At 39.7% G+C, this 21,247-nt stretch overlaps 1 protein-coding gene across 1 annotated transcript in view; it reads right to left on the bottom strand.

Moving 5' to 3' along the window:
* Positions 1-21,247, bottom strand: part of RBM28 (RNA binding motif protein 28) — a 28,859-nt gene that overhangs the window by 3,135 nt on the left and 4,477 nt on the right. The window contains exons 2-17 of the mRNA XM_012664802.1: positions 20,721-20,879; positions 20,314-20,408; positions 19,636-19,711; positions 19,118-19,210; positions 18,303-18,374; positions 17,180-17,396; positions 16,895-17,037; positions 15,031-15,103; positions 12,394-12,503; positions 9,420-9,493; positions 8,488-8,623; positions 7,162-7,226; positions 5,177-5,335; positions 3,209-3,358; positions 2,779-2,853; positions 275-531 (exon numbers count right to left, since the gene is read on the bottom strand). Coding sequence (XP_012520256.1) covers positions 275-531; positions 2,779-2,853; positions 3,209-3,358; positions 5,177-5,335; positions 7,162-7,226; positions 8,488-8,623; positions 9,420-9,493; positions 12,394-12,503; positions 15,031-15,103; positions 16,895-17,037; positions 17,180-17,396; positions 18,303-18,374; positions 19,118-19,210; positions 19,636-19,711; positions 20,314-20,408; positions 20,721-20,879 — 1,954 coding nt within the window. The remainder of the gene's footprint in view (positions 1-274; positions 532-2,778; positions 2,854-3,208; positions 3,359-5,176; positions 5,336-7,161; positions 7,227-8,487; positions 8,624-9,419; positions 9,494-12,393; positions 12,504-15,030; positions 15,104-16,894; positions 17,038-17,179; positions 17,397-18,302; positions 18,375-19,117; positions 19,211-19,635; positions 19,712-20,313; positions 20,409-20,720; positions 20,880-21,247) is intronic.

A 21,247-nucleotide genomic window follows, 5' to 3' on the forward strand; every position in this document is an offset into this window, starting at 1 on the left:
GGCCACTTGGACAGGAGGAAGATCTTCAAAAGACGGAAAAAATGGCACAACAGCCTGTCCTGGAAGGCTCCCCTGTGACTCTCTTTGCCATTTGATCCAAGAGTGACATCTCTGTTGATGTAGAGAGACTTGTGTGTTAATCCTTTATGTGGGACCAGCACAGCACTTAGCATGTCTTTCACCCAAACAAATGCCACAAAGAGGAAAAGAGCTAAGCAACAGCAAACCCACCTAGAAGCCACCCACCATTCTATGTTGCCCTCACGCATCTCACCTGATCTTGGGGCCCCGGTGTGAAGGGAGCACCAGGACCTTTCTTCTCTTCTTTCCGTCAGGCAGCTCCACCTGCTCCACTTCAGCCCTGGTCTGGAACCCTGCCCATGAGGTAGCACCTGCCTTCCCCTTCTGCTCTGGAGGAGCCTTGCCTTGCTGCTTTGTGTGGTTTTGAGCTGCCTTCTTTTGCTGGTCTTTCCTAGACTCTGGTTGCCCCTTCTGGGGCTCACCAGTTACAGCCTTAGATCTCATTTTTTGCTGCAAAAAACAAGAAAATGCCGTTGGGTTTCTGGATGAGGTCTGTCTGCTGCAAACACTCAGCAAAAGAGAAGCGTTATTTGAGCTGGATGAAAGAAGGGGAATTCTTCCCCCCCGACTGTTGGAGACTACAAAAAAGTGAATACAAGCAGTTCACAAGCTCTGTCATAGCAACAGATGGTTACTGGCTAGGGCACACACAACCACCAACCCCTTCCCGTAACACAGAAATAGGAAGAGTACATGCACAAGACTCAAAAGCCAGTACTGTAGAACAATTACAAAAGGTGTAATATGTGTAAGGGGAATAACAGGAGAAGAAAGAATGCAACAGAAGAAATAGTTGAAGTAATAAGGACTGAAAAATTTTCAAAAATAATGACAGACATTAAAACACAGAGCTAGGAGTCCAGAGATAACATCAAACAAGATAAACACCAAACAATCGATACCACCTAGCCATATCATAATCAAATTGCAGAAAACCAAAGATAAAATCTTGAAAGAAGCTGGAGGAGGGGGAAAACTTACCTATGGAAGAACAAAGATAAGATTACATTGGATTTCTCTTCAGAAATCATATGAGAGTAGAGAGAGATATATAAAATTTTGAAAGAAAATATCGACAATGAAATTATCTTTCAAAAGTGAAGGAGACTTTCTCAGACAAACAAAAATTGAGAGAATTTGACACCAGAACACCTGTCTTGCAGGAAATGCTAACTGAGTTTCTTCAGAGAGAAGAAAAATGACGTAGGCTCAGAAACTCAGATCCACATAAAGGAAGAGCATTAGAGAAGGAATATATGAAGGGAGGAAGACAAGAAAAAGGAAAAGATAGTGTGGCAATAAAGGCATAAAGGATGTTATAGATTATTCCACAAACTGAAGTGGAAGAAAAAGATTCAAGTGAAAGTAATGTAAAGTGTTTGTTATTCTGCCCTTCATCTTAAAAATCCAGGTGGTAGGCTGATACAACCAGCGTTCCCTACATGCCTTCATGTGCATGTCTGTTTGTAAGTGGGAAGGACACAGAGGGAAAGAATAAAGCATCTACCTGAGTCCTGAAGGACTCAGCCTAGTAGAGAAGAGATGCATATACAAATAAAGCGAAGCAAAAAACTAAACGGTTTAGGGAAGTTCATGAAAATCCAAGGCTCATCATCTCTTTTAAGAGGTGAGAAAATGCTATTTAAAAAGGATTGTTTGATATCCTTGAGTCAGAGGAAAGGGGTATTTTACACAGAAAAAGCAGTATGTACATAAGTATAGGCAACAAATAAAACAATTTGGATATTTAAAAAAAAAGATGGTAGCTTTAAAACCACCCCTGAAACAATGGTTAAAGGGAACAAACACTTCTATCTAGGATAACAAAGTTGCCTTGAACAATAACCGGATCCCAGGTTTTCCAACACAGGACCATTATATTCACCACTGAAATTCTGAAATCGCTCATCTGTTGGTCATGCTCTTGGTATACACCACAAAGACTACAAATGTTTGCCATATATGCAAGTTAAGGTATAACATCGATGAGAGCTCTAAGAGTTAGAGTCAAGAACAATTTAGTCCTTTATGTCCTGGGGGAAATCGGGTCAGAGAATGAGTATTGACTGCGTACTGACCATGCAATCAGTATGCTAGACAACTGACATGTATTACCTCATTTCACATGCATCATTCATGTGAAGCAGATGTTGCTAACACATTTTACAAACTAAAGTGCAGAGAGATGATAACTTGCCAAGGACCATGTAGCAAGAAACGGGCAGAGCCGGAGTTTGAACACGAGTATGCCTGCTCCCAAACTCCCTGCTCTTCCCTCTATACCACACTAGTTTAAGAACAGCACTAAAACTATGAGGCATCACACTGCTAGAGCCATCTAAGAAGAAAAAAGAATTATGTAGCTAAAATCTACAAGCAATGTAAAACCTTAACCTCGCCATTATTTCTGCCATGTACCATCACCCAATGCTGTACAAGAATTGCTGACTGGTAATAACATCAGTCTGGTTCTCCTCTCGCCTTCCTTTCCCTTCTCCTGCAGCGCTATCACAGATGGGCCAGCAGAGGAGAAGATGGCCTGGAGAGGCTTAGGGAACTGGGAGTGAAGTGAAGGGTAACAAAAACCTAATTAAGTAGAGAACTACTCTAAGACAGCAAGCACAAAATGAACAAAACAGAAACAAGATTTTAGTGATTTCCTTCAAAAAAAAAAAAAGGACCATTTAAGTTCTGTACCAGGCTGCGCTGGATCCTTAGTTCCTTTATTTTAAGTTTCCTCCGATCTTCCAAAGAGAACTCCACTATTGGTCTCTGTGTCAACAGAAGAAAAAATGCCATTCATTAGACTACTTAATCTATAAGTGCAATGATGCAATGAGCTGGGTTGTCCTCCCTCAGCCCTTTTTTTCCCCAAATCAGAGGCTGCTGCTCGTTTCCTCTACTTAAAGGTAAGGGGCCAGTTCTGCAAATAGTCTATACATTTAGAGTTCACTCTAATCATCTTAGCACTTGGAACCACCACTCATTCCTTCCCCCGTTAGCCTCCACTTCCACTTGCTACTCTTTCCTATGATTCAAATGTCAGAAGACACTGGACATGAAGGGGAAGATTGGTTTTCTCCACATGGCTCTCAGGGAACAGGTCTCCCCAGAGGATGAGGCTCACCTTCTGAGGCCCAAAGATTTCTGGGTTGTTGTTGATGTGGCGGAGGGCTCGCAGGGCATGCTCGTGCTCCTGGAACTCTGCAAAGGCATAGCCCAGGGACTGACCCCTCGTGTTTCCATGAACTCCTTTAAGGTCTCGCATCACCCTACACTATTGAGCAAAACAAGAAAAAGAATCAATCATTACAGAATGAGAAGTCTTGCCAGACATGAACTGTTTTAATAGATTCAATAAGAAATCAGGCTACTGAAACACAATCATTTATATCACTGTCATAAAAACTGTACTGATAACATGAGTGTCTATTTTATTAGAATATATCCACTAAGTGCACAAAACGAGTAATTTTATATTTTCTTGCTTTTTAAGAGTTTATAGACATCAACGGAGAACTACGAATCAGCATACAAATGAAATAAAACTTCCTAAGGAAAATTTATAATAGCTAACTATTCATAAAACATACAAGTTGAGAGGTACATAGTACTCTAACTTGTACAAGTTGGGATGGAGTACTAAAAAAAGCCCTCTGGAAGAAATTATTGAAGAAGGGACGAAAGGAAGGTCTGATGGCTTTAAATAAGAAAGACACTTCCAGCATGAGGAAAAGCCTCCCCAATATACAGCCTCAGAAATACAGGAAGAAGTTTCAGCTGTCTTTGCTTAGAGCTCAGATCCCCTCTGGTGTGATTTTCCCCTAAATCTGTAAGCCAGATATAGCAGGCATCCGGAGTGTTGAGGTATGATGGGATATTTTGAGAAAACTGATCATTTACAAGCGATTAATCCAGGAAGTTGTCATTCCCATGTAACAGAGAAGTCTAGGTATTGGAGACACTTGCATGCCACGTTTGGTCTATGTCCAGTGTCTACTCGTGCCTAGAACTGTCATGCACTGTAGGGGAATCAAGAGAATCACACAATGAGGTTCCTGTCCTCGAGACACTTATTATCTTGCTGAGACACTATACTTAAACATATGAAAGAACTAAAAGAAAGATTCAATATAATGCAAAAATTATAGAATACACATAAATTTCTCTAAATTATGACAGGTCTTAAGTATTAATATGTAGATATTTACTAAATATTATGGATGCTGATATGAGAAATTACACAACTGACCCCATGCCAATAACACTTTGAGCAGTTTCACTAAGAGTGATGTTAGATATGTGCTGATGGAGTCACAGTCTCTCATGTCATTTCCCAAATACCAATATATACATTTTAGGGATTAGGAAAACAGTTTATGGTGATAAACAGACCAAAGCAGACCCAAAATATTGGCAATGGTACCTTTAAAATAGGTTGGGAGATTACACTGTGCCAGGTACTATGCCAAGGATTGAGGATAATGAGATAATACTTGCCCTAAATGAGCGCAATCTGGTTGGGAGAAATGACTGACAGATAATTTCAGGCCAGTGTAATAGAAATCGTTACAACAGAGATATGCAAAGGGGGCCGTGGGGGTAGAGGAGGGGTTTCCGTATTCACACAGAGTCTAAACGAGTTTTGGTGTGATCCCAGTGTTTTTCTAGTTCAACTGTTGAAGACCTACATGGCTCCCTGCTCGCCATGGAGTAGGGGGGACTCTGACCAAAGGGTAAGAGCCTAACTGGTAGTAAAATGCAAAGCACACAGATCATTTTCTCTGCAAGAAAATTCACATGACAGTACCTAGTATAATGCTAAGCACATGTCAGGCATTTTAAAAATGCCTGCTAAATTAATTCATGAGGATAGAGACTTCCTCACGTTCTGCTGCAATTTGGTCAGATGTGAAAGACAGTTCTCAGAAGAAGAAAAAAAAACAAAACCAAGAAACCACAAACTCAGCCTTGCATGCTGACATGTACAAAAGAAAATCTGTTGAGACAGGACAACACCTCAACAGCCTGAGATAAATGCTTGATCTGACCAGGATGAGAAGGAAAGTTCCAAATGGGCAGGGCCAGATCTCACCTCCTTGATGCGCACCCCCTTCTCCCCTCTCGTAGCATCCAGCAGCAGCTTTCTGAGCTGTTTGTCATCCAGCGCCTTTGGGAGATTGTGCAGGCAGAGTCTGCTCCGGGAGACAAAGATGTTCTGGTCCTTGAGTTTCTGATGCTTCAGCAGCTCAAACTGAAAGAACAACAAATTGTTAATAGTACAACTCACCCTTTAAAGAGGAAGGCTTATAATTCTACAAAAGTAAAGAACCACAACCCCCATCCCATAAGCATACATATAGAAAAAGGAAGGAAATGGCCCACGCTGCAGCCTTATAATGCCCAGCACAGGGAGAGAAAGGTTCAAGGGGCTGAGATGGTGGGAAGCAGGTAGTAAGATCCTGGGCTCTGGAGTCAGATAGGAAAGAGAAAGCCAGCCACAACCGGAACAGCTGCATAAAAACGTAAAGCCTCAATTTTTCTTCTACGAAGTGGAACTGCAGATCAAGAACTCTCACCACTGATGTGAGGCCAAAATAAGATCATAAACAAAATATCTCTAGCTCAAAATGCAGCCCAGAGCAAATAATAATTAATTCTGTGGCTAACATCTATGCCCCGTCCTCAACAACCCACCAACTCAAACTAATTATCTAGTCCTTCCAAAAGGAAATGGAACTTATTCAAAGAATACTTGATAGAATGTCATCTCATCTCAATTCTGCCACCCTGAGGCAAAGGAATGTCCACGACCACAGAAAGATATTCTGCTTACAGCAACATCCTCAACCATGCTGGCATAAAACACCAGTTTCCAGGTGAATTGTGTCTAAAATGAAATGAAGGATAACATTCTTCTCCTAATTTGTTCTTTAAAACTAAGTTAGCAGATCGAAGGTGAGGGTGTAAAGAAAAAAAAAAAAAAAGAAAGAAAAGAAACAAATTAGAAAAAGAAAAAACTAAGTTAGTAGAAAAATGTTGAAAAGTTTTTCTTTCACAAGTCTTCTCAGTCCTGCTGCTTCTTGTTTGGTAAAGGCACCAACGAATCACAAAATAAACAAATACTCTGGAAATGAATATTAAAGGGACATCTGAAGAGGCTATCATGTCTAAGTTCACCAGACTATTTTTCTCCCAGGAAAAGCTGTACCTGCTGTGAATTTATAATGCACACATATAATCCAGTGAGCTTTTTGCTAACAAAATTAGTTAGAAAATTCAATATGTCATTATTGCATTATGGTAAGAAAAGGGTATACAATGCTCTCCAAATACCATGATTTCCAGATGCCTGCTACCAAAAAAGAACACTAGCTAGACACACTGCCTTTTGCTGTCATTATATTGTCACCTCTGTTCATCATCTTCTACATGTTAAGGTTCCATAGCTAATTCTGTTAATGGTTATGCATTTTTACCATTCTAGGCTGGCTTAGCTTTTTGAAAGTAAGTTACATAGCAAAAGTAAAAATTACTGTCAACTAACATTACCAAGCAGCAAAGAAACTTAATGGTTATCAGTTAACAGTGGAAACTCCCATAAGATGGAATTTTTCTAAAATGATTTTATAGTCTGGAGATACCAAGCCCTTCCAACTGACATCTTTGCTAGCCCTTCCAAGAGCCACATCTCCTTCATCCACTATTAACTCCAGCCCATACTGATCTTCCTTTCTTATGTTATTCTGCATTTATACTGATGCCTAATTATACGCAGCCTTAACCTCTTTGTGTCTGCTGCATGATCTAGCAGCATGCTATTCAGCAAACATTCAGTGCTGAGTGTTAGGGAAACAGAATAAGATACAGTTCTTAGGCTGGCATGTGAGGCTAATATAATATTATATATAATGTTGGGTTATTTGCTATTTCACTTATGTGCTTTTTTTCTAATAAGACTGTAAGTATGGTCTGTAACCCACACTTGGCTCTTTGGTGAGCACATCTAGCATTCCATAATTATTTCTGATTGATTTATAAGCCATGCAGAACCTGAAGGTTCATGCCTAATCTACTCACCCGTTCTCTTTTGGCCATATCAGCAGCACTCACACCCTCTGCAGCCTTCGTCCCAGCACGAATCACTGCATAAAGAGGGAAAAAGGCCAAGATATCACCAAGGGAATTTTCACTGAGCAACAAGAGGAATGTGATTTGAATGATGCAAACTCTTTGTACAGGGCCCAGAGGACTATGTTGGCCAGGACATGGTGGCATTTGGTTAGGTCCAGAAATAGGCTACAGGGCTAAATTCTGGGCTCAGAGCTGCTCTCAAGGACTAAAACTCTGAACATTTTGTGATTTTATTCCTCTTCTCCTCTCTCCTCAAAGAAGCTTCCTGTATGTGCCCAAAGTCATATGGAAATGACTGAGGGAAGTTCTGAATATAATTACATTTTAGGCATTTGGAATGCAAAATGTTCTACCTATAACCTGCTCCTGGAACTTAGCTGTTCCTTATATACTTGGGGGCCATTACTAAGCAGTGAGATAAGCTGGCCTAGAAAAGTCACATCACCACAGATTCCTAGTATCAAAGGAAAACAGACTAACATTACTAGTCCAGGCTGTCCAGCTATGCAGGAAGTAGGCTGATAAATACCGTGACCTAAAGGGATTTTTTTTTTTTGAGACAGAAGCAGGGTCTCACTCTGTTGCTCAGGTTAGAGCACACAGCAACCTCAAACTCCTGGGCTCAAGTGACCCTCCTGCCTCAGCCTCATGAGTAGCTTGGGACTACAGACAGGCACCACCATGCCCAGCCAATTTTTAAAAATTTTTTGTAGAGACAGGGTCTCGCTATATTGCTTAGGTTGGTCTCAAAGTCCTGGCCTCAAATGATCCTCCTGCCTTGGCCTCCCAAAGTGCTGGAATTATCGGCGTGAGCCACCGTACCAGGCCAGGGATTTTTTTTTTTAATCTTAAAGCTAATTTCTGATTATTTTTCTGACATTAAGGGAAAGGTACCGAATGTACATTTTAAATCCATGAATAATCCAAAAGAGTAATTTTAGACATGATGAAAACCTCTTATTAGAAATGATGACAAGAAGCAAAGGTAATTTGAATTTTTCCTCCCTCTTTGCTTTGTCAATCCTCTAATGAAAAAGACTAAAGGCAACCAGGCAGAAAAGAGAATGGGACTGATTAATCCACAAAATGGGTGAAGGTTCCCTAACAGAAAGCCACATCTACTAAAGTGGAGCCATAATACAATGCTGTTAAAGAGGACATTTGGGTTTTTAATTTTAAACATGCTCCAAAACATGCTATTGCTGGATCACTGTAATGGCAAAAAGCTGGCTACGGGAGAAGCCTGGTTCACATCTCCCTTCCACTACTCACAGCCTTCTCGGGCCAGATAGAGGTTCCGGCTTCCAGTTGGCTTCTTCACCTTCTTTGTTCGAAGCTTTGCAGCCTCATCACGGGTCACTGCCAAGTCAACCTTGAGCTGCCGGCCATCCAGTTTAAGCCCACCACCCTACAACAGATTGCAGCCCTCTCTTTTAAAACACATAATGGAACTAAGCCCCTGATAAGGAACACCAAGGAAGGGGAAACAACAAACCTCAATTATGCTATGGAAGCCAAGCCCCAGGAGGTCTCAGCATGGCTGGCTACAAGAGGATCACTGAGCCTCACAATATTTAGTATAGCTGCACAAAAGGCCACATGTGTATTTAGGCAGTTGGCAGTAAAGAATTTATTTTAAGGGAGTCCCTTAAAATAGGTCCAAATTGAGAAAAATGATCTGTAAACAGGAAAAATTTTAGTATTCTAAAGAAAGTTAATGAAATGGTAGAGAGAATTTAAGAAATAATGGCAATACAGATTAACTTATCTCAAAACAATTTATACTTCATTATAGAACACAGAAAAATTCTCTGTCACCCACACACTTTTTCTTTCAAACATTTACTCTACTTCATAAATGGCCTTAATACCTTCTTGTCCTAGTCTTTTATGTTATCAGTCTAGGATAGAGGCTGACATACAGATATACATACATACAGATATACAGCAACCAATAATTATTACATACATTATTATTCCTGTTTCCTCACCTATGAAGTAGAGATAATCATTCTACCTCACAGGGCTGATGTAATGATTAAATAAGGTAATACATGTAAAGATCAGTGCCTAACACACACTAAGTGCTCGATTAATGTTAGCTTTATCATTATCAACAGTAATAAGACTTTGCATAAACACTAGATATTGCCCCAGGAGCCACTATCTCCTGTGTTAAAGGGCAAAGGAAATATCTTCCCTACCTCATTCTCTGGAGAAGCAGCAATAAGGCATTTCTGAGCTGCTTCTTGAGTCACGAACTGGGCAAATGCACAACCTGCACAGAGACAAAAATAAGTGAGATCCCAAACTCCAACAGCCCACCAGGAAGCCAAAGATAACACTACAAATGGCAGCAGCCTGGTGGGGCAGAGTAGAAAGGGTGACACAGAGTAGAAGGGGTAGGTGGCATCCATTTATTAAGTACAGCCATGTACCACATAATGACATTTCAGTCAATGACAAACCACATATATATGATGGTAGTCCCATAAGATTATAATGGAGCTGCCCTATACGGGTGTCCTTTTTAAATCTTTCATACTGTATTTTTACTATACCTTTCCTATGTTTAATATACAAATACTTACCTTTGTATTACAACTGCCTACAGTATTCAGTACAGTAACATGTTATACAGGTTTATAGCCTAGGAGCAACAGGCCATGCCATATAGCCTAGGTGTGTAGCAGGCGATGCCACCTAGGTTTGTGTAGTACACTCCATCATGTTCACACAATAACAAAATCACCTAAGGATGCATTTCGCAGAACATACCCTCATTATAAGTGACGCATACCGTACTATGAGACAGGCGTTATGTTAGGCACAGAAAGGTCAAAGACAAATAAGATACTACACGTGCTCTTGATGAAATTTTATTATGACTTCATCTTTTCTAATGCTTCTTAGAACTTTAATCTCATTATCTCCTCTCCTTCATAAGAAATATCCACATGAAATGGTAAGAGAAATTCCAGCCTAACGCCATTCAGCATCACTTACGGAGTGCCTATTAGAGGACTAAAAAATGAGGCAGGAACAACTTAACCCTGAAATTAGTTACAGATCTCACTATGTCACAGTCACTTGGGAGGCATAAGGACAGATCTGCCTCCTGGGGTAAAAGTCCCTGGCCTTGCCTACACAAATACAGCCAGAAACCAGTCAGTCATGAGCTCCATTCTTGGCTCCTGCTCTAGGATCTCCATAAGGCATGTCTTTGTTGGTTAGATGCAGGGTCAATCAACCAGTCTGAATTTCTGCTACTGATAAAAAATCAACTTTTAAAAGCAAAGAAAGTAGTTCACCTTATAGTAAATTGCAAAAAAGAAATGTAAGTTTCATAATATTTTATTAGTATTCCTTTATATTTTAAATATCCTCTCATATATGAAAGCATTGCCATACTTCCTAGAGCTACTGGGGCATTTATCTTCTGCCCCCTATAAAGAATGAAAGGCAGCAGACTAACTGGAAGGGCACACATGGCAGGCCAAGCCAAGGGTCACCATCTAGGAGCTGAGTACTCCTACTTCTGTGTCCCCACTTGCCTCCCATCCTCCACTCACATCTCTATTATAGCACTGGCCAGGTGGCATCTTTGCAAACAGAATGAACGCCCCAGGGAGAAGAACCATGTATCTTGGCTGTTTCTAATTCCTAGCACCTCTCATAGTGTACAGCATTAATAGATACTTAATAGGAAGAAACAAAGAAGAAAGAAAGAAATATGGGAAAAAATGTTTCTAACAGGAGATGACCCCAGTCATTCAATATGAAAAAAATGAGTACTTCTCTCTGAATGGTAATACTTTGACATTGGAATTTCCAGGGTCAATACTAGGTTCAGTCTTAACATTTCCCTGCAAGTGTGCAGATATTTAGCTCTTCCAGGTAGTGAAATGGCATGCTGAGAGGAAAAAACTGTAGGAGTAAAAGGCTGTATGAGCAGGCAAAAAAGTTGTCAGAAAAATTTAATTAGCTAGAGAAAGACAATACATTAAGAAAAAAAAATACTTAAAACTATGCTTATTAAGATCATTAACTCTGTTAACATTAATAGACCAAAAAGGACATCTAGTAAGTCAACTGTAGACTTCACTCTGAAAATATTAACCCAATATACTACTGCACTAAAAAAGGGACAAAAGATGCTGGCCATCATCAAAGTAAAGCAATATCACACCAGTACTTGGAAGATTCTATGCAATTCTAATCGCCTATTTTTAGAAAACATTCTGGAAATGGAGAAGGTCTAAGAATTGTAACCAAACATGAGCGCTGAAGGCGCCTTAAGTGATTACTCTACTGGAATCCATCCACCTTATAGGTAAGAAACTGAAGCCAACAGTGGTTAAATGATTTGCCAAAAACCACCCAGAGGGCATAGCTGGGATTAGAACCTAATCTCCATGAAGCAGTTCAGTGTCTTCTTTCCACAGTACTGCCTTATTTACATGTTTATTTTTAGCCAAGTAAAAAATAAAAATTATCAGGTCTTACCAATTTGGAAAACAAGGAGGTTTAGAATGGAGGTTCTTAATCGATGGAGAGGCTCGAGAAATCCCACAAACCCTCAGAAGGGGCACTTTTCTGGGGAGAGGGTTCACAGCTTTTGCTAGATCTCAAAGGAATCAAGAAAAGATGCTTACCTAACAACAGTATACTAGAATGAAGAATGGTCAACTCTTGAAACTCAAAAGAAATAGCTTTAGGGGAAAAAAAAAAATCTAAGGCAGCACTCCTACAATACACAGTTTTTCTTCCGATTGTTGCCAGTGCAACAGAGTTTCTCTGTCAGCTTCCATCTCTAACAAAAGCAACAGGAAAAAAAAAAAGATCCCAGTAATTTCAAGCAATGTGGAATGATTACCACCCATGAGATGTTATCATAGCTGAAATTCAAAGGAGAACAACAAAGGGAACTTCTTACGCTAAAGTAAGTAAGAGCTTAAAAAGCTTAGGCAAAATTATGGCTGGCAGTACGATTACAGATGCTGACTTTGACATCATAGAAGACAACCTCAGAACATCCTTAGTGCTTTTATGGAACCCAGAAACTTGGCCTGGATTGACTGTGGACCCCTCAAAATGGCACATATTACGCTCTCATGTAACCTACTTAATTAACGCCCATGACAGTGGTCTCAACCCTGGCCAGTTGACAGCACATACCTTTAGAATGCTCTGTGTCTGGATGCAAGACAATGCGGACATATTTAAGATCTCCAAACTGCTGGAGAAGCTCCCCAAGGTCTTCTTCCTCTGAGTCAAAGGACAGATTTCTATGGAAGACAACCAGAAGGTCACAAGAAAGGTCAATTACAGGCCAGATAAGGCAGATCACACCTGTAATCCCAGTACTTTGGGAGGTCAAGGTGAGAGGACTGTTTGAGGCCAGGAGTTCGAGACCAGTCTGGGCTACATAGCAAGACTCCATCTCTACAAAAAATAATAAATTAAAAAATTAGCCAGGTGTGGTGGCATGTACCTATAGTCCCAGCTACTCAGGAGACTAAGGCAAGAGGATCACTTGAGTCCAGGAGTTTGAGGCTACGATGAGCTACAATCGTATCACTGTACTACAGCCTAGGCAACAGAGTGAGACCCTGCCTCAAAAAAAAAAAAAAAAAATGTCAATTACAAAAGTGAGATCCTATGTTCTGGTACAATGTGAGTGAGACATCACCTGACGTGGTTCCCTTGCTTGCAACCACCCTTCCTTGTTCAGAAATAGCACCAATACATACGGATACCCCCAGTGGCCAAGCCTCTGCTATATGACTCTGCCCCTTGGTCCCAACTGACTGAACTTTTTTTGTCAATCAGGTTCCATCTCCCAGGAATTTCAAACTTAAACAGACATATACGAAGACCAGAAGTTGTAGGTACAGATTCACTTCAAAATAGTAGTGCCCCACAAAAGGGAAATTTCTTGGGTGCTGGAAATGTTCTATATCTTGATCTGGGTGGTAGTTACATGGATATATACATATCAAAAATTTCATGATATGTACCCTTATATTAATGCAGTTTCTTATGTTATACCTAAAAGAAAAAAAAAGTAGTGCCCCAAAGAAAAGACCCATAGCCCCCAGCAGCTGAGGCCCAGAACTGTTTAGATTTGCATCCTCTTATTGATGTTTGCTCTTTGACAACTTTGATTCTGTGAGCCATTCCAGTGTTCATCTGACAAACCCCTTTTTCACATAAATTGGCCAAAATTAGTTTCTCTTACTAGAACCAAAAGACTCACAGCAGGCTAGTGAGAAACGTCAAATATCTCTTTCTCTCAATTAACCATTTCTTCCTCTGAGTTACTATGAAATCAAGATTTCAGTTAAAATTTTATAAAAGTCAGAAAATCCTTCAAAATAGTAACATAAAAGCAAATATGGTAAAGTTTACTAGCTAACTACAAAAAGAGAAAACTATTTATTTCTCTCGATGGGATTAAAAAATGTCCCAAATTTCAACATAGTGTAAAGATTCCTCATTTTCCCCAGCTACGCACATCCTTCCAGGGGTAAGAAAAACAGTCCCTAATAGCTATCTACAATTTTACTTCTCTCATACTCAATAACAGCCCCATAAATTATTCTATTTCATGAAGTAAACCAGATTAAAAAAGGTTTTCTGCAATAAGACATATCCTAACTACATTATCTCTTCTAATTTACCTTATCAGGTACATAGTTTTCTCTCTTCCATCTCTTTATTTCCTTAAGTTCTTTATTAATTAAAAGATATATAAGAAACGGTATCATTAGTATTGAGGTCACAAGCTTCCATATGTGACATTTCTTCCTTCCTGTTAGATAGAATTCCCCATGAATACAAAGTTATTTGTATGGCCATTCCAAGTAACACAACTAAAAAAATACATGGAAAACCATGCTGTTAAGTGAGAAAATGGGCTACAGCACAGCATGTATAGGCTAAACTCATCTTGGTAAATATTTATGATATGCACATGTGTAGGTGTTCTCTGAGTAGTGATTAAGGTTAATTTTGTCTTTTTTGCTTACATATTTCATAAATTTCCTACAATGAACATAAACTACTTATAAAAGAAAAACAATTTTAAAAGATTGTATAAGAGGATAAAATATATACCTCTAAAATCAGACCCAAATGACCCTGGTATGTTGGTACTTAAGAAACGGTAATTGTTAGGCAATGTTTGCTATAAGAAAAAGAAAAAAAAAGAAAGGATGAGAAGGCATGCTGACCTTATGAAAATGCCAGTATATTGTAGTGAGTGGTGTTGAAATAGTAAGAGCAACATGAAATAAAACCTATCTCCACCCCAACTCCCATCCCCAGTTTTCTTGGAAACAAATCTGATGTTTTACTTTATCCATGCTTTAGATGATAAGCTGGGCATGAAGAGAGAAATCTTTTGGGATAAATGACATCACCCCTCCCCAGCACTCCTCCTAAAGCAAAGGCCAGAAGTGAGATATTTCCAACAGTTGAACTGATTTATTCCAAATGATGATACCCAATTACAAAGAATGAAATCTAAATGAGGACAAGCTATCAGAACTCATGCTATCAACTTTCTGTGATATAGTTCTGATTCTCTTACATTTCTCACTGTTTGGTATGTTCTTGGGAACAGATGTACTAACAGTTTTAGAGGCATCTAATTTTCTGGGCTAGGTAAAAGAACTAGTGCCAAAAAGAAGGAAGAGAGGAAGGAAGGGAGGGAGGAAGACAGGAAGGAAAAAAAAGAGAAAAGAGGAGAGGAGAAGAAATCTATGAAGGTGACACAAACAGCAGTTCTTGAGGTATTGTGGAAAGGCATACCTGATAAAAACAGTTTTTCCTTCATTCACATCAGATGGTAATTTCCTCTTCTTTTTCCTTGAGACTTGCACATCTAAAATAAAAGGAAAAACAACAAACTGAAAAAGACTAGTGTAAGCCATATGACAAAGAGCTAACTTCTTAAATATATAAAGATCTCACATAAATTGATAAAAGAAAAAAAATTTTAACTGGACAAAGGATATGCAACTAAATACGTGAAAAAAATGCTCAAACTCACTCATAAGGAAAACACAGCACAAGGAATGAAATACTATTTTTCACCAACAGATTGACGGAATCAAAAAGAATGATAAAATCCAATGAAGTAAGGGTGTGGGAAAAAGGCACCCCCACATACTACTGTGATGGTGTAAACTTTCCGGAAATATTGTATAGGATACATAGAAACTGTGAGGAGAAAACAAACATATACATTCACACACAAACTACGAAATACACTATATTTTGTGTGTGTGCATGTGTAATGTGCATATATACATGTGTTTTGCTTATATAATTATTAACTATCTCTAGATACAAGAGAAACATATAACATTGATTGTCTCTGGGGAAGCGCCCTGAGACACTGAAGATCTGGGTATGAGGGAGACACGTTGCTTTGAATGACAGACATACATGCTTATATACACATAGAAAATGTCTACAAGGAAACATCAGAAACAATAGTGGTTACTTTGGGGGATTTGTTAGGATTGGTATTTTTTATTAACTTTCTCTCATTATTATGTATTTGTCCTATAATTTTTTTCAGGTGAAAGAATGGCAAGAGACAGCTGGATGTGGGCTGTAGAATACGGGATCTCATAGTCCCTTCAGTATAAAAGCTTCTTCAATTCTAAGCTGACTACTATTCCGTCCTCAAGGAAAAAGCTTATTTCCTCGGATTTCTTATATGGTCAAACCAACATGCCAGACTTACAGAAATGGAAGCAGAATAAAAATTTCTACCCAGGACAAACCAAAGAAACACTTATTGGCCATTTCTTGTTCTGTAATGACCTTCCTTCCTCAATAAACAAGCTGAATTTATTCTTATTAAAGGGAGCAATAGGGATTGGTAAGTTTTACAAAATGCTCAAAGAAGTCCTTGTTATGAACTACATTGTGTGCCCCCATAATTCATATATTGAAACTCTAACCCCCAGTATGACTACATTTGGAGATAAGGACTTTAGGGAAGTAATTAAGGCTAAAGGAGGTCATGAGGGTAGGGCCCTAATCCGACAGGACTGGGGCCCTTATAAGAAAAGGAAGAGATCAGCGTTCATTCTCACTCCTCGCTCTTTCCCCTCAGGAACACAGAGGAAAAGCCATGTGAGGACACAGCAAGAAGGCAGCAGTCTGTAAGCCAGGAAGAGAGCCTCAACAGGAGCCGAATCAGCCAGCACCTTGATCTGGGACTTTCAGCCTCCAGAACTGTGAGAAAATACGCTTCTATTGTTTAAGCTTCTATTGTTTGATACTAGTCTGTAGTATTTTGTTATGGCAGCCTGAACCAATAATACAGTCCTTTACCCTTACTTCAACTCAAAAGAGTTGCTTAAAATCCACCTTGGTGTTAAGATGCAATATCCTGTTTATCCAGTGATGCATTCAACTTGGACAATCAAGAGAAAGAGGTAGTACCTCCGCATTAAGCTAGGTTTTAAATTCTCTAAGAATCTTAACCCTCAAACACCACTGCAAACTCATTAAAACAAATACACAGTTTCCTTTTCAGTATTTAGACATTAATTTGATAGAACACCTTAGTGTCCTATTTAAAAGGAGGCCTGAGCAGAATGATGCACATTTCTCAGTAACTTAAAGTTTCAAGGCATTTATGAAGATCCAAGCAAACCTTCATCCTCTTGCGCCTCAGTGCTGGCATCACTCTGAGCCAGTTCCTCTCCTCCATCAATACTATCTCTTTCCTCCAGGTCACTGTCCTCGTCAAAATGATCTTCTTCACTGCTTTCTGCAGGGACTGCTCTCTTGACTGCTCTGCAATGGCACAGTTCAGAACAAAGAACCGGGGCTCAGAGAGAGACCTATTTTACTTAATTACACATGTCAATTCTGCAGTGATGGAGAAAAGACAATCCTGAATCTTCCTCTGTTGTCTCAGACAGGCTGAGCTGCTTACCTCTTCTGAATCTGCACAGGCTTCATCACCTTTGAGTCTTTACTCTCCTCCTTCTCCTCTTCATCATTGTCATCATCGTCGTCATCGTCGTCATCATCACTATCAACCTCAACATCATCTTCATCATCATCTTTTTCTTCCTCTTCCATATTCTCTTTCCCCCTGCCATTCTTTTTAACTGATTCCTGAGGTTTAGGTTCATGGCTCTTTTCCTCACCTATGCAGGGAGATAAAGAAAGTTAGGAATTCGTTTAATATCCCAAACAAGGTTCTTTTCTTTTTTTTTTCTTTTTCTTTCTTTTTTTTTTTTTTTTTTTTGAGACAGAGTCTCACTCTTTTGCCCAGGCTAGAGTGCCATGGCATCAGTCTAGCTCACAGCAACCTCAAACTCCTGGGCTCAAGTGATCCTTCTGCCTCAGCCTCCCGAGTAGCTGGGACTACAGGCATGTGCCACCATGCCCGGCTAATTTTTTCTATATATTTTTAGTTGTCCGATTAATTTCTTTCTATTTTTAGTAGAGATGGGGTCTCGCTCTTGCTCGGGCTGGTTTCGAGCTCCTGAGCTCAAACAATCTGCCCGCCTTGGCCTCCCAGAGTGCTAGGATTACAGGCGTGAGCCACCGTGCCCAGCCTCCAAACAAGATTATTTTAACAAGAGTAACTAATAGTCCGAGTTCCTGGTTTCTTTGGTTTTATAGAATTTCATATATTTTTCTTACTGTATGTAATACAGTAAGTATGAGAGAGAAAGTATGAGGGGGGAAAAAACAAAAACAAACAACCAACCCCCATCACTCAGACTCCTTTGGAGTTTGTCCCATTCACCAGAAGCCTGAAGGTTATCTGGCCCAGAAGAAAGAAGTTGCCACTGAGCCTCTGCAAACAGCCTACCACCCATACATTGCACATCACAGCCAGCACAATGCTCGCTCTGGGGCAAAGCCAAGCCATGAACTTTGATCTCAGTCTAAGACTCTGGTAGCTTAAAAGCCAATTATTTTCTAAATAAAACTCAAGTTCTCTATTCTTAATGTTTCATCACATCCTACTATGAAAAGCTGGGAAAGGACAGCAAGTAGAGGGGACAATGAACTCCCTGCTACTCAACACTACCACATCTTACCTGAGGCAGAAACAGACTGAGTATCTTTATATTTATCCTTTGCCACGGCCCAATCCACAGCCACTGTCCGCCCTGTCAAACAAAAAAGTGGCATCAGAAAGACTTTCCTCCTTTTAACATCCTACCTCCTGTAAATGATCCCTAGTCAACAAAGACAATATAATGGAACCTGTAGAGACAAAGAAACTGCCAAATCAGAGAATGCTGGCCCTTAAATAAAGCACCCAGTAGCTGCCTACTCTTTTTAACCCTTAACCTTTTTATCAATAACTGAAATGATGCTTTCTACCCAGCCACCACCCTGGGATATGATGGAGTAAAAAAATAATTAGAACAGTGTTTCCATTTAGACTAGCAAGAAGTGAAACAGACACTCTGGAAACACCTGTACCCTACTCAGAAGTTAGGAAGTCTCTAAGCCAATCCCTTCTTTAGGCACAATACCTAACAAATCAATACCTAGAGTAGCATCACAGTCAGTTTAATAGCCCATGGATGCTGAACAGTGATCGTAGCCAAGAAGCAGGAACCTAGACATCAACCTGCATCTATCAGCAATTATTTCAGGGACATTTTTCATTAGGGATTTAAAAGGACACTCTCACCAAATAAAGGAAAGAATACTGGCATGGGTTCTTTCAAGTTTAACCCCAAGATCAAGTGCTAGGAATATTTCACCAAAACAGCTTCCATGTTAGCAGTGAGACTCTCAAAAATGCAAACACCTTTTTGAAAATGTAGAAAGTGGGTTACTCTGCTGATTCACCACAACACCAGAAATATCTGGGTCAATGGTATGGGCATAGAAAACTTACCGTTTATCTCTTTCATGTTCATGCCTTTGAGAGCTTTACCTGCTTCTAGGAGGTTTTTGAACTGAACAAAAGCAAAACCACGCATCTTTCCATCTGTGTGCAAAAGTACAGAGAAGTTAAAGGCAACAGTGGGAAGCTAACAGAGCACTAAGAAGGAAATTACAGCAACTTGGGCTGGCAAGATGGCCCAATCCTCAGTAAGATGGCCTCTTGCTGACTATACTTTGACTTGGGCTTGGAGAGCACAATGCATTTTCTCAAACTGCAACTAGTCTTCTAGAACTAATTCTGATTTAACTGACAATACCATCAGAGGAATAGCACTATTATTTGGGGTTTTATTACTGTCAAGCACTATGCCAGACACTTCATATATATCATATTATACAGGGCTCACAAAGAGTATGACATGAACTTTGTATTTCTATTTTGAAAGGTGCTTAGTTCAAGCTTAGTATGGTAAAAGACAAGTTAAATTATCTTAATCCAATCCACACCAAATGAAGGTTTACTAGTACCTGGCTTCCTAGGGATATTTACTTCCAGGACAGCTCCAAATTGAGTAAATATTGTCTTCAAGTCAACTTCCGAACACTGAAGCCAAAGTGAAGAAAGAAAAGAGAAATATTATCACAGCAAATAACCATAAAACATCAACCACTAAGTTCATTAGGAAAAACTTGAATATTTTTACTCCTTTTCTTTTCTTTTTTTTTTTTACAGACAGGATCTCATCACTCTGTCTGAAGTGCAGTGGCACAATCATACTTCACTATAAGCTCGAACTCCTGGCCTCAAGTGATCCTCCGGCCTCAGCCTCCCAAAGTGCTGGGATTACAGGTATGAACCACTGTGCCCAGCCTCCATTTGAAACTAGGACAGCAAACATTTCTGAATAGAAGACATCTTACTTTGTATCCAAGAGGCAAAAAAGACAGACATCAGAGATCTTTTTCTCCCCTCTCTTTCTCAGTGGTAGTTTCCCCAAAAGGAAAGCATCTTCACACTTAGTGTCCTTAATAAGTTCTTATTTATACAGGCCCACTTTCTGAATTCAATAGGGCTAAGGTTCATTCCCAAAAGGAATTAAGCCCAATTATACCATCTTGGTGAGGACTTCCACCAGTGAGCACACCTGGTGCTAAGGGCTCTAACAGCCTTCAGAAGATGCAGTGTTAGTTTTCTCTCTCACTTACCTTAAAGCTCAGGTTCCGAATAATTAATCTGGCTTTCTTATCTGTCACTTTGGTTTTTTTAGGCTTCAGTTTCTTCTTTGGGGACTCTGAATTTTCTAAAACATAAGAAGCAATGGAATTAGTCTGTGCTCCAAAATCACCTAGTTCTAGGCCAAAACATCACAGAAAAAAGCTACTAGTGATAGATGGCATTTACCACAGGGTTAAGTGAGACAATACCCAGAACACCAGATTTTTCAGGCTGAGATGGAAAGAAAGGAACTAAAATGAGTATCAAAATACACTAAATGATCAAAAAGAAATAGAAGAAGCATAAGTTCTAGCAGCTCTGACCATGCCTCTCTCTCATTGTTACAGTGCTCCTCCTAACCCCGAGGGAAAACTTCCTTCAATCACTAGAAACTCACCATTTTTCCCCTTTTCCTTTATCTTGTTCCTCAGCTTTTTCTTGGCAACAGTCACATTGATCTTGCGACCTTCAAAGGTAGTAATCTCCTTCAGGGCCCTCTGAACATCTTCTGGCATAGAAAAAGTGACATAGCCAAAGCCTCGACATGTCTTATTCCCTGGAACAATGCAAGTGGGGGATGAAAAGGTGAGAGGATCATAAGCCAAGAGCACTAGATGAGTAAATAAATCCACAAAGCCCAACCTGGCAGATATACCGCCAAGCCACACCGTTATCAGTCCGCCAACAGTCTCAGGAGGGAAAGAAACAGGGTGGCATCAGTGGCCCCTTCCCACTTTGCACAGAAACTGTTAGGCTTCTTCCTCTTTTAATTTGGTGTCTTTGCTGTTAGCACTTCTTTTTCCCCCATCCCAATAATCTCAAGAATATGGAGATACATAATATACATTAGGCCCTAAAAGAAGAACTCAACATCAAAAAGAACAACTACTTCTGCTGATCCAGATTGTAAAAAAAAAAAAAAAA

The sequence above is a fragment of the Propithecus coquereli genome, unplaced genomic scaffold (assembly GCF_000956105.1).
Source record: "Propithecus coquereli isolate 6110/MARCELLA unplaced genomic scaffold, Pcoq_1.0 Scaffold91, whole genome shotgun sequence".
Taxonomy (NCBI): Eukaryota; Metazoa; Chordata; class Mammalia; order Primates; family Indriidae; genus Propithecus; species Propithecus coquereli.